The sequence below is a fragment of the Necator americanus genome, chromosome III, assembly GCF_031761385.1.
Source record: "Necator americanus strain Aroian chromosome III, whole genome shotgun sequence".
In the NCBI taxonomy this organism is placed as follows: domain Eukaryota; kingdom Metazoa; phylum Nematoda; class Chromadorea; order Rhabditida; family Ancylostomatidae; genus Necator; species Necator americanus.
In genome coordinates, this window is record NC_087373.1 from 22,720,210 (window position 1) to 22,735,453 (window position 15,244).

The 15,244-nt window shown below is 41.2% G+C and overlaps 1 protein-coding gene across 1 annotated transcript; it reads left to right on the forward strand.

Moving 5' to 3' along the window:
* Window positions 1-360: 360 nt before the first annotated feature.
* RB195_010551 (uncharacterized protein) lies at window positions 361-14,881 on the forward strand (the record flags this gene model as incomplete). Its single annotated transcript, XM_064191613.1, has 12 exons — window positions 361-489; window positions 590-677; window positions 2,421-2,586; window positions 2,640-2,763; window positions 2,820-2,901; window positions 2,960-3,112; window positions 3,197-3,261; window positions 3,472-3,613; window positions 3,702-3,816; window positions 7,364-7,475; window positions 14,481-14,573; window positions 14,663-14,881. 12 exons carry the CDS (start codon window positions 361-363, stop codon window positions 14,879-14,881), a joined length of 1,488 nt encoding a protein of 495 aa, XP_064049196.1.
* Between the last annotated feature and the right edge of the window lie 363 nt (window positions 14,882-15,244).

Sequence of the window (15,244 nt, forward strand, 5' to 3'; positions counted from 1 at the left end):
CCGTCGTTGTCTCTTCCTTCTGGTCATTGCTTATTCCTAAGTTTTTTTTTATAATTTTAGTTGTTCCGGATATGTGCCTTACATATTAAGTTTGATTGGTGAGCTAATCTCATAATTTATGTACACATAATATTCTTTGCATCTGTTGTGAATGTCTTGTGATACAGCTGGGTTGTTTATTCTCTCATGGGTATTGTTGGATTTGTTTATGTGATAAACACTGTTCGTTACGCCACCATATGTAATAATCTAGAAGATGTTGCATTCGAAAGTCTGAAAGTGTCTGAAAGTGTATGATTAAATGTCTTGCTGCGCTGCAGCTAAAGAAGAACAGAAAATGATCAGATGAATGCATGGTAGATGTCCTCGCCATCACCTCTTCCGATGCTATTTCGTGGCACCAAGACACTTTTTGGAGTGCAGAAAAGAACCTCGTTTATCCACAAATGGAGCCATTTTCAAAGATGGCAAGAGTTAGAGAAAGCACGCGTGAGTTGCGTATTGATTCAAAACATCAGGGATTGGTCTTTAGCAGCGATACAAAAAAGAGTTGTGGCAGTGTTTTGGATTAACCTTTAGGCGTTTTTAGGAAGAGCACGTGCGCGAGACTGAACTGCAGAGAAATTTCATCAAAACCCCAACAGGAATGTACCTAACTCCTGAGAAGCCGCAGGATGGTTTGTTTTTGGTGATTTGTTGCAGCTGTAACAATATTGATAAGACCTGGTAGCGTTATCTTTTCGTATTCGAATATTTCTTTAAGGAAGATTATATACAACTTTGTCCATCTTCAAAGCTTTTTAAGTGCATATCGCCCAAATCTGTTGCTATCCGAGTGTATGTCTTTCGAAAATGAGTCCCAGGAAATTGTGCATTTATTTTCGCAACACACCATCCGGTCTTTCTTATTCCTGTACTGTTTTTTGTGTCCCAAGAAAACGTATAAAAACCATATCTGGTGTATATTTTTTCGATGGAGATCTCCCTTGTTTAGGGACACTAACGGTTAGCCACAAGGCTACGTCCAGCGTCTTCAGGTCTCTCCGGGTTGAGCTAAGCAAAAGAATGAACTAGTCTGGAACACGCCTCAATTGAAGGCACGGACTGGTTCCCTGCTGCTGTACTAGGATTCATGCCTTCACTGTTGCTGTAGTTCCGGCCAGAAACATGTCATGTGACTGCAAAACGCGAAGAAGACTCCAGCAGATAAGCTTCTTCATGTTCACTACGAGGGAAACAGGCAAGCCATCCACAACTAACTTCATTTCTATGAACAATAACCCGAGAAGCTGAATAAGCTGGAAACAATAAGGGTAAAGAGTCTTTTCCTAACTTCAAAGTAACGCCTGATATGGCAGCACCGCGAAAGACTGAACTATGGGTGCTATCTGGGGTGTAGGAACGAATGGGACGACTTATACATACAACATAGGTGCGTCTGCATCGGAAGCTTTTGTTGAGGATTTCATTATGAACAACCCAAGAAGGTCAAGTACGACTTCATCGAAGAGATCGAGACGAGAAGTCAATACCGGCTAAACACCATCCATCACACTAGCGAAGAACTGTGCCTCGGAACATGCGACAGCAGAGGAGTAGGTGAAGTTTGCATTTTCAGCGAGGATTTGAATATCGATTTATCCACACGTGTGATAGCTCGAATCGAACGTCTGCAGTTGAGAAAATCAGTGGTGGATCTGGAAATCTTCGTCTACGCTTCGATATCAATTTGCGATAGATGAACTTTTATGTAGATAGACAAGTTAACAATGTTGTGGGCAGAGGAAAGACTTACATATCGGAATCTCGCAATTTTAGCATCCTATCTACGCCAAGTCACCCGATGGAGGGTACCGTAGTCGGTCCACGCTCGAAGATTCTGTCTTGTCGCTGTTGTATTGAGATTCTACATGGGATCAGACCGCTACTCGTTTGTGGAGAATACTTTCAAAAACGAGAAAAGTTCACAAAGTGAAGTCTCAAGACATGAACTAATAGGTTTCTGTTTAGTTATCTTGTTTCTCAGAAGATACCAGTCGACGACAAATCTGGTCTGCTCTTCAAATATGTTCACCTGTTGTCTGCTCTCTCTATCCTGCAGGGAAAATCATGATCTTAAAGATCATCACGATGCAACATCGGACAAGAGGAACAGGAATGAATGAGGCCTCGTTTTAAGCAGGAGATCAACGGGGGTAGGGTGATATTTTAGGGGGAAATATTACAAGCTCCTTTTCATATTTCTATTTGCGCTACATTTTTATTATCACTCTTTGTTTGACAGCGTCTTTCAAAAACAGTAAGAAGTGAAGTCCTGTTGAAAATACGTTGTTTCATATCATGTATCTGTTCTGAAACCATCTTCTTATGATTTCTTCCAGAACCTGGTTAAACATTTCTCATAAAAAGTGGATTTCCAGTGCTTCCTAAAAAGGATCGTGCCGATATGACACGCAAAGACACTGGAGCAGTTTCAATTGATCTTCTTGCTGCACACACACAAATGCGCTACGTAGATCATAGTTTTGACAATATTAGAAGATACAGAAGATATAGGCACTTTCAACATCTACAATACGATCAAAGGTGAGCATTTAGTCAACGCTGCAATTTGTTTTGATCATCCAATTCGGTTTCAGAATGATGCCGGAGAGACTTTTGTTTCTGGGACCTGATCTTGCTGCCGCTCATTTCTTGGTTCATAGGGGAGCATCGGTCAAGTTTCTGGGAGATGATGCATGGTACAGAAAGGATCAAAAAGAGGCATTTGCATTTAATTAGTGTAGATTCTTTACGCTCTGATTGGCAAAAATTTTCAGAATTACAAGCTCCCAGGGCGCAAGATCCCTGGCCTTCACATTGAGGCAATCGACGCTTCTGGAACCGAACTCATGTTTGAAGGTATTACTTCTTCCCTTACACGTTTCTGAATTCCCGCTCCAATTTTACTAATCCTCAGGTTTTGAGAATCTACAGAACCTTAAGTATCTGAGAATGTTGCGGCTTGCTGACTGTCCCTACGTTGATGATTGGACATTAGGAAGGATAGGAGGAATGATGGATGGACTAGAAATGCTTGATTTAAGTGGTTGTCATCGTATTTCCGCAAAAGGCAGGCAATTTTTGTGATATATGATGTTGTCTAAACATGATTGAAGTTTTCCTTGAGTTTTTATCTACTGATCGAATGATATAGGATTGATGGGGCTAAAAATGTTGAAGTCACTGAAATACTTACGTTTGGAGGGGATCGATGCAAAGGTTCGTTTTTTTTTTTTAAATTAACATTGTCGTTATTTTTTTTCTAAATCAGCACTCATAATGACACTGCATTCTTAACCGTAGGAGTTTCCATAGTTCCTTGCTGATCACCTTAGTTATTATATATTGCAGCCTTGATATGACTAGGTTGCCACCATTGCTGTTTTCTTGCTACGCACCAGAAGTGACTGAATGTCATGATTTTTTCAGAATCTTGGTAAAGCTGCACTTCTTCTTGAAGACGTAATTTCTGGTTTAAAAGTACTTGGCGTTGACTACGAACACGAGCTACAAACACTAGAAGCGGACTTCAGGCTTCTCGAAAATCCCAGTGTTGTTGAAGATGCAAAAGGTTAAACGAATCGGTTTCCCTTATTTTTTAGCTGTCTGCATTTTCAGTCGTTGACGTATTGGTTGTAAAATCAAAGCTCCCGCTTAAGGTAACATGTTTGCTGAGGACGACAACGGCCGCCTTTTCTATATAGGAGGTAGCGTTAATGAGCGACCTGTTGTGTGCGACAATGACGCACCAATTATGACAAGTACAATACGTAGGTGAGATATCTCGTTTCCATTCTGTTTGTTACTTGCATTATTATGCATGTCATTATTTTTCGAAGAACCTAACCAAAAATATCATTTGATGAGAAATGCCAGTATTACTACTATGGTCCAGAAAATGGGAATACAATGGGAACTCTTCACGTTTGACTAAGAATCGCCAGAGAAAACATGCAAACGCTCCTGCTCTCAGAGATAGCAGAAAAAAGTAGTGAAAACGTCTTGGTAGTTTTTAGATGCGTATGTATTCTTGCTACTTTTCTGTATATGTTCCAAACTTATCCGTGACTTCTCATTATGAGTAGTGGAGCATTGGTTGAGAGCCGCGTGTGTTGTGTTTTAAACGTAGTTGTAGAGTATTATGAAAACTACCTGAAGCCCGGTGAGGCTGCGTAAGGCAGCTGCGCTTGGAGCGTCGTGGAGCCAGTGGTTACGAATAGAGATAGGAACGTCACTATTTCTGCAATCCGAGTGAAGTTAGCAATAACCACTCTTCGATAAGCACCATGGCTTCACCGCACCGCTTCGAATGCAGCAGCCGATAGTACTGAGTTGATAAATCTGGTGATCCCCGTAGGTCTTCGTATAGGCTGGACACGTCTATAAATCTTAGTCTGCCCGCAAAATTCACAGCCGCGCAATCGGCGCCGCCCGCGCTGCCTGCGGTCTGATGGTTGTTGAGCGCACGTTTGTGAACTCTGCGAGCAGCCTTAGATGATTCTGAATTGAGGTTTTAGTCCTTTTGGCGCTTCTAAAAGGTTTCAACAGTGCTAACACTTTATCCACTTTGCTTGAGAGTATTTTTTTTAAAGGGATTTTGACGTCTTATATCTCATAGCATAGGAGTGCCATAGAACAAGTATCTGACTGCTGCAGTTTACCAGCTTGGAAACAAACTCTGACGACAGCGATCATAACAGATCGACCAACAGGAAGTATTGACACAGCAGTTTATTTATTTATTTATTCACATACACTAATGGTGCACCAGAAAAGAAAGATAAAAAAAAACAAATGGAACACACCATGTGTGAGTCAGAGAATCTTAGAATCAAAAAGAAACTACAAACTCTACTGAAACCGGGACCCAATTTATTGCCAGAGAAGACTAGCGCTGTCTTTTTCTGCGGCGGATTACAAGTACCACATGTCAAACATGTCGTTCTCCTACTCCAGAAGGTGAAGAATCCTCTCGTGACATCTACTATCCCATCCAGAGCGTTTACCATTGGTCAAGTTACCGAAACGTCAGCGTTCGGACAGCCGAATTAGCCCAAGGCATAAGGAGCACGTTGAACTAAAAGCGAATCTGACGGGGACCTTAAGCAAGAGGGTTCACCAACTTTCGTGATCCTCAAACGACTGACCACCACAATCTAGACAAGCGGCAGCCAAGAGGAAACCTGCCAAGAGATGCGGAACTTAGCAAGAGAAGGTTATTCAGAAGTAATTGAGAGAGGAGGTAATATAACGGAAGGAATTAAAGAGAGATTTAACCAAAAGATATCAGTATCCTCGTTAGCGAATGAGCTTCAGTGACCAGAATAGACTTCATATGTCGGAAGAAGGAAAAGAATGGGCTCGTAGTAAGCTGAAAAAGATAACTATAAGAGAACCAGTGCAAGAACCTTAGAAATGCAAAAGACAACTAAGAGGTATCATTGACGGTGATCCGTGATCCAGTTCCATGTCCTGTGCAAAAGACATCACACATCAGAGAGTTGCTAGAATCAGAGGCATGCGGTTAGACATGAATATTCAAACACCGGCTTATGTCAATTTTCTTCAAATTCCCCTAAATATTCTACTATGTTCGGCTTTAACAATATCACGCGGTAAGAGCTACAACCATCTACCAGTTCTATAGAAGTTATTGAACATCAGGTCAAATCTTCTATGCTGTATTTTAGCATAATGTAAATTGAAACCACCAGTTCTTTCACTAGTAGGTCTGAAACACCAATACTTGCTGGGCGCTAATTTGGTTTCATTTCTGAGGACCCGAAAACACAAGATTAGGTCGGCGTGTATACGTCTGTTCCTCAAACTGCTCATACCTAATTTTTTGAGACCATCCTTGTAGCTATTCACCGCTAAGTTTGCTGACATTCTTAAAAGGTAAAAGTCTCTTGCATCTTTTCGAGCTTTGCTATATATTTTTTTGTTTTGTTGTTATATATATATATCATGATATATAATAACGGGCTTATTCTGTCACGTGTGTGTGTGTGTGTGTGTGTTTGTGTGTGTGTGTCAGTCACGAAATTCAAAAAGGGGGTGCGACGGGTCAACCGGCGTCGAATTGGTTTCTCGACGCTATAAAGCTATAAAATGGGGTGCGACGGGTCCACCGGCGCCAGATACCTACAGAAGCGGGTGCGACGGGTCCACCGGCGCCAGATACCTATAGAAGGGAGTGCGACGGGTCCACTGGCGTTGGATTGGTGCACCAGCGCAACAAAGCTATAAAATGGGTTGCGACGGGTCCCACGGCGTCGGATCCTGCACTGACGCCAGAAGGCCATAAAATGGGTTGCACGGGTCCCGCGGGTCATAAAATGGTGCGTAATAACTTCGTGTGCATGTCGCAAAAGATAAATTGTTAAAGCCGTGGTCACTGGGAGCGTTGCTTTTCACCTTCATGACTCCTCCGCGTATCTATTTCCTTCTTCGTTCGCCTCAAGTTGATATCATGCTGTTCTCAGAAAGTGGAAACGTGCATGAAAACGGCTGCTTAAATAGTAGCAGGATGTTTATATGATCTGACGTGGAACGTTATCTTTATCAGCAGGATGATGTCTTTCACCTCATTTTATGCCAAAACACCATTCTTTGACAACCGTATATAGAAAACAGGAGAAAAACCCGTATTTCGCGTGATACTTTTAAATATTGTCTATAATATATTGATAAGGAGTGTTTGAAGCTGAAGCTCGAATGTTTTGCAAATGTAGAACTGACGCGTTTAAAAAGAAGACTATGAAATCTTCAGTTATAATGTAAAAAAGGAAGGATTGCTGGAGATGCACAAGTCCAATTTCATACAACTAATAACACTAATATTAATTTTCGTTTATCAGTGAAGGCGAGCGAAGCAAACACCATAGAAAGTCTGAAGTCCGGCTTTAGCCGGACGCTCAGACTGTTGCATAATATATATATATATATACATATATATGTATGTATGTATATATATATATATATATATATATATATATATATATATATATACCGGCTGTAGTTCAGTGCCGTTGCGGTTTACAAGTGCGTGTTACCGTATACAGTGAATTGCGGGGACCTACGGTCACATCAAAAGTCTGTTCAGCATCTTCTTCTATCACACGGTAGAACAGGAGAATGGGTGATCTTACCGACTTGGGAGAACCGCGACTCTGAACTGAGCTACTAGAACTTCACCGCGATTGCCTTTGATGTCATATTTCCATCTACTACCTACTTAAGTTGATTCATACTCCATCGACTACACATTTTCAAGAGAAAATCTTATTGTCTTTCTATTGTTTAAGGATGTGTTTTATAGGGAAATTCCCAAGATGAGTGATGAAGAATTCGAGAAGATCGATCGTCTGTCTGGGGGAAAGTTGCGGCATCTACTTGTCGGCTCTCCAAGTGGATATGAATGGAACTCGCAGGTAATACTTCTACAATTATTTATTGTTACAATTATTTGAATTTGTTGGTGTTCTGTGTTACATCGCTAACAAATTTCTTATTAATTGAGGAGGATAATGTCCGTGGGAGGAGCTTAATCGGGAAAACCTACGCTACGCTTTCATGCAAATCGTAACGCTCAAAAAACGACTATATAAGATGAAAATAGGCAGAATTGAGGAGAGAACGAAACTATTAGTTAAGAAATAGTGTAGAAAACGAAAACAACGACGCACAAAAATGGATGAGGGACAAAAATCATTTCTTTTGCTTGTAAATTTCTAGTTTCCCTTTCTTAAATTCTTAACTACGGCTAAGGAAGAAATAGGAAAAAACAAATAGGTGAAATAAGATGGTGAGGTTATCTTGTAATTGGAATTGAAATTAATTGAAATTGGATTATCCGTGATGGCCTAATTGCACCACCTGCTCCTAAGCAACTTTCATGTGCACAATTGCTCTTCGGAACTGATAAATAGGTTGAATAACACTCAAATCCTGACGTAAGAAGAGGGACATGGAGCTGATTATCGTGTAATAGTTCATCATCGATGATCTTTGCTATTATCGACTTATTGCCAACCTTGACGTTCTGAAGAGGCGACAACTCACTCCAGCATTCCGGCCGTTGTTGAAGAGAGCAAATTTGGGGTGATTTTTGTCCTAACATATAGAATTTTTTTTTTACCATACTTCCTCGTTTTTTCAAAGATCAAAGATTGCGGTTTGCTCGATTAGGCTCCTCCATCGGATACCCCCATTTGGCAAACAGCTCGCCAACCTTGGCTGAAGCAATCTGCTTCTAGTTGCTTAAACAATTAGTTTAATGTTGCATGATGAAACCACCTCTTGAAAATTGAAATTTTTTCTGCATGAACATCTTTGCGTAAGAAAGTTGTGTGCTTGTGATTGCAAAACTCAAGCTATATCGTGAACACTGTACTTTTTTGATTGCTTTACCTCCCGTATGGTGTGACACAATGAAATCAAGTTTCTGCATACTTTCTAGCTTCTACTCTTCGTTCAGTGTAAGCGTATCCTTTGAATTCAAATGATAGATCACGGTACCGATCCCCATTTAATGTTTTTTCGTACGCTTAGCGAAAGATCGATCCTTGCTTTGTTTTGGAAACTGTTTAATGCAGCAACTAATTGTGGTCTCGAATATGTATTGTAGATAGCGCTGAGTATTTCCCCCAACCTCGCATGTGGATGCGCGTACATTGTTGTAGTATCGGAGAAATGCAACAATGTCTTATTTTTATTCACGATGGTAAGGAGTGAGTGTGAGCGAAGTCAGCTGCAGACATCTGACATCGGGTCCTTGCTTGGTGTACATGCATAGTGCTCCATAGAAGAAGGGGTTTCGAGGCGAAATCGAAGCGGTTACAAGGGTGCAATGGGTGGAAAATTCTGACGGAGCACTGACTCTATTGGAAACCTTTTTTTCTAGTGCATGAGTTGAAAGAAATAAATTCTACTTGGTCTCGAGTTTTGATATCTCAGGGAAGTTTTTGATGCAGAAAATACATTGCAAGGAAAACTAAGAAACTATGAGAGCTGAGTACGAAGACTGAGCAATTCTCAAAAATTTGTCCGCCATTCATTTTTGCGTTTTAAAAAAGGGAATTTTGACCTCAAAAACGGGTTACACACTGGTCGACTCAGTTGGCAACTGTCCTAGGTTAAGCGAAAATTAATTTTCTCGTATTATTTGAAAACGACGAAAAGCCTGTGGAATTTAATCAACAGTACACTCTCTGCTGTTCTTCTTCCCATTGTTCAGTAGTTTCTCGGTGCCCAGTTATGGGTTTTTTCTCACGTTTTTCTCTGTATTTTTTTCGTTATTTCCAAGTCATTTTTGTACTTTACGGGCGGGTGTGGCGCAGTCGATTAGAGGTTCGTTAGCCACACGGTCGAGGGTTCGAAACCGCCCTTGTGCAAACCAAGCCTTTCATCTCTTCGAGGTCGATAAATTGGTACCAGACTTGTCTGGGAGGATAAAAACACGGAGTTGATCATCGGCTGGCCCCCGCATTCATTGTATGGGCCAACACGCGTTCCAAAACCTCAACGATTACGAATTCCAGTAAAACGCGTTGGCGCATCCCGAGTGGATTGATACGCCAGTGACTTTATCTACTTTGATTTTTGTACTTTTTAAATGTACCCCATTCGGTGCCCTCCGCGCACAAAACAAATCTCACAAACGGTTTCAGTATCTAATTTTCTGAAGGAACGAAAATAAATAGAAACGAAAAATCGAATAGAATTGCCATATAATATGAGAAATTTTATGTCAATGGTAGATTTCATTTTAGAAATATTTCTTGTTCCTTTGCGCACTTTTTACCTTGAGAAAAAGCTCACGGCTTATTCCTCAAACCAGTAAAATGACAACTGAAGGCTACCTCGGTTTTCAACTCGTACCTGTACCGATGTACGGAAATTATTCATGAAAAAAGTAAGTGTAAACAAAGTCTGCATTAAGTTTAGCATACATATACACTGAACATAAATTTACAAAAATTTCTGGAACAATCTTTGTAGACTATTCAATTGTCATTGTGAGGCAAGAGCCAAGATTGTTAAGTATCTTCATTATAGCTAAAGTTTCGGCGTTGAAGTCTTTGTCAGAGTGTGGAAAGTCAGAACAATTGCAACATATCCTCTCAAATGCCTTGTCCAAAGCAAGTCATCATCTCCTAAGATATTACACCCGAAAAAGGCAAAAGGAGCCCAAATCGTTTGACTTATCTCAGTAGGTGCGTTGCTGTGTTGTTAGCGGACATCCGCGTGGTGGAATCGCTCCGCTAATACTAAGTAGGAAGCAATCCGCATATGATCCCTCAGATCAAAACCCGCAAAGGTCTTGATGCAGGCCTAATTTGTTGCTCACGGCTATGCTATGCACTCTTCCTTTCTATTTATTTTTGGACCTTTTCCATTTAACCAAAACGTCTCTAGAGTCCTGCGAGCCACAATTTTGGCTTTGTACGATAAGATCGTGGGAGCAACGCAGAAAGGGGAATTTTCATGGCATATTCTGTGATGAGCTCCGAGAGAGGGTGTTGCATTCGAGTGTTTCATCCCATTCAGATGTTCCTCAAAACGAACGCAAAATGCTCTCCAGTGTATTGGTTCCCACATGTTTTGCATGACATTAGATGGACTATACTAGAGACCAGGGTCAAGCGTGTGATGGGATTTTCCCCATTACCAAGGGGTCGTTAAAGCAGGTTGTTGCAAGGGAAGGGGGTCGTGAAAAAATGTGGTGGCTAGTAGTGAGTGGAAGATAACATGATAGAAGGATGAAGGATAAATTCACTGGCATATCAATCCATCTGAGATGCGCCAACGCGTTTTTGCTGCAAATCGTAATCATTGAGGTTTTGAAACCTTTTTGACCTATACAGTGACTTGCGGGAGCCAGCCGATGATCAAGTCAGTGTTTTTATCCTCCCAGACAAGTCTGGCACCAATTTATCGACGCCGGAGCGATGAAAGGCTTTCTTTTGCACTAGGGCGCTTTTGAACCATCAATCGTGTGGCTAAAAGGGACCTCTAATCGACTTCGCTACACCCGCCCCATAAAATGATAACCAGGACAATATTACGTAGTATTAGATAATTACATATATTATAAAATAGACTATACAATAAACAATAAATAACAACACTACAAAACAATAAATAATATTAAACGATTACATGAAAAATATTACATTTATTTCCAGGAGGGACAGTATGGAAGCCCCAACATTTGTATTGAAAATGTACAATGTGTTGACAATGTAACAACGGGGCAACGCAGGTTCGACACTCCGCTGAGTAAAATTTTTGCAAAACAGAAACGCATCTTGAGAAATACTTCGGCTGGCTTTCTAGAGTGGAAGGTTTGCCCTAAAAACCAGTCATATCGCTGTTTTTTCCCACCTCCTATTCTTTTTTGAATTTTGATGGGGCAAAATTTAAAATTTTCGGACTTTTTTTGGATTTGTCCCATCTAAATTTCGGGAAAACCAGATAGTCCGGAAAAGAGAAGTTTTGCACATAAAGGTTTTCTTAGTCCTCCTATCCGAATATATGCGTGAATTTTTTAAAATCCCGTCCTATTTTTCTGGAATAAAAAAACATGCCATCCCAATTTTTGCTCGCGCGCCAAAAAATGTGTGATCATGAATAAAATTCAATTATCCAGAGTAACTTAGTGCGAAGCAAATCGCATTCCAGTAAGTTGTAGCCGAGGACTTTTTCTATGAAACGTTGCATCACTCGATTTTCAGGGCCTCGCAGTTTTTCTAAATTTGTGATGAAACAAAGATGAGAAAAATGTCATTTTTGTCCCACCAAAATTCCAAAAAGCGGTAGGAAAAAACAACGACATGAGTGTTTTTATGGCAAACCTTCTTCTCTAAAGTACTAACTGACATTTTTCTTTTGCTCCTCTTACGACGAGGTTGTTTGTCATCTCCCTGACCTTAGAATGTGCACAGGATCTGAGCTTTTTAGTCATGAAATTCCAATAAATCTACTCCAATAAATCCACTTTCAAACTGATGAAAACTACTTATAACTGAAATCTTCATCTTTCAAAAGAAGTTTCAAATTTCTATGTTTTGAAGAAATTTTCCTCAGTGGAGTATCGAACCTGGGTCGTCCCATTGTCATATTGTAAGAACAGGATCTTTTTTCGACTGATCAATTTTTGATTTTTTTTCTTGGCTTCTTTCGTCGTTCTTCTCTAAGTCGACCTATGCACCTTACTCTTGCTTTTTTCTCGTATCATGTGCTTTAATCAGTATTTGAAGATATTTGATAGATTTTAGAAAAAAAGAACAGAAAAGAATTGGAATATTTTAATACCAATGTTTCAACAACATTTCAGCAAATTTGATTCTTCCACTACTTGGTGTTTCCTCGCTTCTGTCAGCTACCGAATTTCACATTTGCCTGTTGTTCCTCCGTTAATTTTCGAGTTTGGTTTTTCGACCCAAACTAAGAGCCCAGCCCTGGCGAGCCTAGCTTTCACCACAGGTCGTCGCCCAATCTATATGGATCAGACAGCCACTTTTCGAAATTTTGCTAAGACAATGATGAATCTTAGCACAGTTAAAGGCAGCATACCACGAATCTGAGGTGGTGCAGATTTCAGGTGGAGTATTCGTATACGGGATGGGAGACTACGGAGGGAGGGGTGATTCCGTCCATTTCTTCCTAATTGCCGTAAAAAACGGCCCGGAAGATACGGCTTCATTCGTTTTGGCGCACCATTTTGTACAAGAGGTTCGATTGGAGCGCGCCAGTCTTGTGCGGCGCCGTATCTTCCGGTCCGTTTTTTACGGCAATTAGCAAGAAATGGACGGAATCACCTCCTTCTCCGTAGTCTCCCATCCCGTATACGAATACTCCACCTGAAATCCGTACCACCTCAGATTCGTGGGGTGATGCCTTTAATACAGTAGTTTATAGTTAGCCAGGCATCAGACTTCGAGAAATCGGAGTGTCGGAAGTGGCGAAGTCCTTCTCAGCATGGGCAACCTGCCAGAGGACGTTCCTCCGCTGTGCATCGCAGTTCGACGCTAAGAGTCACCTCCACGCCACTGCGCGGCGGTAAACCGTTGAGGAGAAGAGGTAAATGCAGAGCGAACTGGCTATAATTCCTTAATGTAGAAATACACTGATCCAATGGTGAATGGAAGACACGATGGATTCGAAAGAATACTAACAAGAACGTTTTCGTTCACTGTCTTTTCGCTCACTCTTGGAAAGCAAGGAAATCTGTCGTTGGAAACATGTTTAAGACAGCCATAAGGGTGACACCTCATACCCAGGAGCCATTCTAGCACAATCAATGCAGTCATTCTAGCACAAATCAAGTGTTTTAACGGTCATATTGTTAATGCATCATGTAGGCCAGGTCTTGGTGCGCAGCGAGAATATGCTACACTAAATGACTCGAATAAGATCAATTTCTGCTTGTCTTTCATGACCGACGAATTGTGTGGAGCGATACGGGTCAGTTTGGTAAGAAGCGGTCTTGAGGACCAGGTGAAAATTGTGGTAATACCTTCCACGAAGCTCAAGAAGCAACTGGCTCGAAACAGAATGTGCAAACGCATCTGTCTTACTACAGACTGAGTAACATGCCCATTTGGAAAGGAAGGTGCTTACATCTGGTTTCTAGTATAGTCCATCTAATGTCATGCAAAACATGGGGGGCCAATACATTGGAGAGCATTTTGCGTTCATTGTAAAGAACATCTAAATGGGTTCAAACACTCGAATGCTGCACCCTCTCTCGGAGCTCATCGCAGAATATGCCATGAAAATACTTCTTTCTGCGTTGCTCCTACGATCCTGATCGTACGAAGCCGGAATTGTGGCTCGCAGGACTCTAGAAACGTGTTGTTGAACTTGTTGTAGAAAATAGCGCGCCGGAACGCTCGAAGCCGTATCTTCCGGGCCGTTTTTTACGGTAAGTAGGAAAAATAGACGGAATCACCCTTCTCTCCATAATCCACAACTCCGTATAAGCATAATCAACCCGAAACTCGCACCACCTCAGATTCGTGGGGTGATGCCTTTAAGTTGCTTTTTATCAGACTGCCTTTAAGTTGCCTTTTATCAGACAATGTTTTTATTCATGTTTTCTTGTTTTGCCAAAGAAGTAAAAAATAAGTAAAGTCCCACCTAAGCCTTGTTGACGAAACACTAAAGCATTAGTCCTGTTCACCATGCTGAATTTTCAAGAAGGGATGACTTCGAGAATGTTTTTGTTTTCAAAATGGAGCGAGTGGGTAGCAGTTTTTCGAGCATGTGAAGAGGAAAAATGTCTGAAGGGAGCAAGAAGATCCCACTGATATTTGAGTAGCTGCACACCGAGTTTGAGCAATATTTAAAGAAAGCTCACCAATAGCAAGAAAAACGGGTAGTGTGAATGTTTTTCGTCCTTTTTGGCTGTTCTTACGTAATCCATTTATCAGGTGGAGACCATTCTTCAGTTCGAGGCAAACTATAATGAAAAAAGAGGGATTCCTGTGGATTCGAAGATGTTGCCGAAGGAAAAAAGAGAAAAGGTTGCGCCATTTTTCATCTGTCACTTTTTCTTACCACATTCTGTACTAAGTACTAAGCCGCTTTACAGTAGTTTTACAAAGCTTTTCAGTTCCCAGAGGAAGAGAAGCCGAGTTTGTTCGAAGCTGAGCGATTGAAGTTTTTGAGTAGCACGGTCGCGAGCGCAGAGTGGAGAATGATGGAACAAAAACTTCTGTCTGATAAAAATCTCAACGCCATGATACAGGAGGCTGCTGGTGGCCGTAGCACCAACGTGCAGAATAGGGTTGATGAAACTGAGGCGAAAGCTCAACAAGGACGCCTTAGCTAACGAAATTTGTTCCGGTTATTGTTTCTTTTTGTAATTTTGTAGTCTTGCAGTCTGCTTAGCACTGAATAAAACTATCCAGCTTCACAACGAGGTTGTGGTCATCGTATTGACGACCAGCCGTGTGTGTGTCGTGATGTGCGCTGGTCGCCACGCGGCGATTTCACTCAAACAACACACTTGGTCCTCTTTGCTGTTTACCTCCCTTACTTCTTTTCTTCGTGAGTTTCCATCGAAAACACAACCACTTTGGTCAGAATGTGTCCAAGGATCCTGCTCTGTTGTACTTACCGGTTCTGATTTCATCTTGAGGATTGATTTGCAGTACTATGGCTCGTCTCATTTCTCGTTTGCAACCACCACCTC